General features: G+C 37.6%; 1 protein-coding gene across 1 annotated transcript; it reads left to right on the top strand.

Annotated features, from left to right (window-relative positions):
* The first annotated feature begins 1,387 nt into the window (after nt 1–1,387).
* Tsp_10462 (conserved hypothetical protein) lies at nt 1,388–1,693 on the top strand. Its single transcript, XM_003372858.1, has one exon. It carries the CDS (start codon nt 1,388–1,390, stop codon nt 1,691–1,693), a length of 306 nt encoding a protein of 101 aa, XP_003372906.1.
* The last annotated feature ends 227 nt before the right edge of the window (nt 1,694–1,920 follow it).

The raw sequence follows: 1,920 nt of genomic DNA, 5'->3' as shown, positions 1-1,920 counted from the left end.
CCCGTAACGGGGACTTCCCTCGGGCGGAGTCTCCTAGTCCTGTGCTGGCCAGAGACCGGTTTTAAAGAGATGACCCTGTCCATTTGTGTGGTAATGGACGTTGTTTGAAATCTTGTGCAATGGGATTTCAACACCTATGTGAATTCATAAGACGTATCTGTCCTAGAGGCAGTTATGCAAATTCGCAATTGACGTAGTGCCGAGACTCTGTTTCGGTGCCAATCTAGTGGTGATCGTTACTCCCCCAAGAGGAACGGTAAGCGTCGCTATGCGTTTGTGTTATTGTCTCGCTGGCTCTGACACTTGGCCAATGATTGACATCAGATTTGCCGTCACACCTTTAACTAGTTCATTTGGCGTTGCACCTTTCATCAGTTTAGGCATAGTACCTTTGAAATTAATCTTCATCGAGAGTTTCCCCTTATAATCATGCTAAATAGTTTAAATTTGTTAACATTTTATACATTAATTTATCCATTTAGGAACTTAAATGATAAATAAAATATAATGTTCATTCATCTAATAATTGGGCAAATTCAGTTTTTGTTTACATTACACTGTTTTAAAGTAGAAAAGTTTATCAGTTTTTCATTTACATTTCATCTTATAAAAGGTTTTAATTCTTCATTAATTTTATAGTAATAATAATATATTTTTAGTTTAAAGCAGTTTTTTACTTGAAAAGAATGTAATGTCAAAGTAGATTTCTACTTTAAAACAGTGTAATGTAACCAGTTAAAAGGGATGTAATATGGTAAACATTAAATAGGCATAATTTTATTTATTAATTATTTGTGAATTAGCTATTGTTTGAATATAAATTTTTTACTTATAAAAATGTTAATCGGGGTCTCCTTTAATTAGGCAGTGGCAAAAGTAAACTTGGAATAAATTAAATAAACCATTAGCTTAGACAAGGTGCAACGAGTTTAATCTTTTGATAAATAGGAAGTAATCTTCTATAAATAGAATGTTATTAATCCGTAACATGTAGGAAAACAATGTATTAAATATGAGATTAATTTTAATATGATAATTAGAAAGTTTAAAATGCAACGTAAATGCAACACTGAGTATTTTAATTTTTAATTAGGTTAAATAGCGTCACTCGTAACAACATATTTTAGCAGTGTGAGTTATTTAATAAATGATTAACATACAATGTAAACACAAAAGTGGGTCATAATATTTTCTAATTAGGTAAAATAACGTCACTCGTAACCACATATTTCAGCAGGGTTTTTTAATAGTTAATTAGAATGTTTTAATTGCAATGCAAAAAACAGCAACTTACAGTTGTCAGTTTTATTTGAAAAGATAAGTAGGCATAATACATTAAATCAATAATGATGAGTTGTAAATCATACGGTAAGTATGCAAACATGAGATGGTTCTGCAGGACAGTACATTAATTTTGAGTATCAGGTGTGACGGCAATTTGATGTGCATGAGGCGGCAAGGCTTAGTAGGCGTAACGATTCACATCTGCCTGGCAACGCACGCCATCTGGTGCGGAAGCTACGTCTTCGGCGGATCAGAATGGCCATCTGGTCCGTCGAGGGTGGATCAGATGGATCCACCCATGGTCATCTCGGCCAAAATCGTGAGGCCAGCACGTGGGCTAGGAGGCGATGATGCCTTGGGAGTCCCCGGGGCAGGAGGGCGGGGGGCGGCGCGGGGGCGGTCGGGCTGACCGAAAGGCAGGCCTCCACCGCAACCGAAAACTTTTTTTTAAAAAAAATTCACAAAAAAAAGCAACCTTCCCCCCCGCTGAATCGACGAAAACGCGAAATCTCCCCCACCCTCACGATTTTTTCATGGAAAGCGCAAATCTCCTCTCCCCTGCAGACAAGGAAAAATGCAAAATCTCCCCCCACTCTGTTGGGCAGACAAAACGCACAATCTCCCCTCCCCTTTGGA

Source organism: Trichinella spiralis (assembly GCF_000181795.1).
Source record: "Trichinella spiralis strain ISS 195 chromosome Unknown Scfld8, whole genome shotgun sequence".
NCBI classification, from domain to species: Eukaryota; Metazoa; Nematoda; class Enoplea; order Trichinellida; family Trichinellidae; genus Trichinella; species Trichinella spiralis.
The sequence above is the reverse complement of the archived record's forward strand: the minus strand, read 5'-3'. Positions and strand labels throughout refer to the sequence as shown.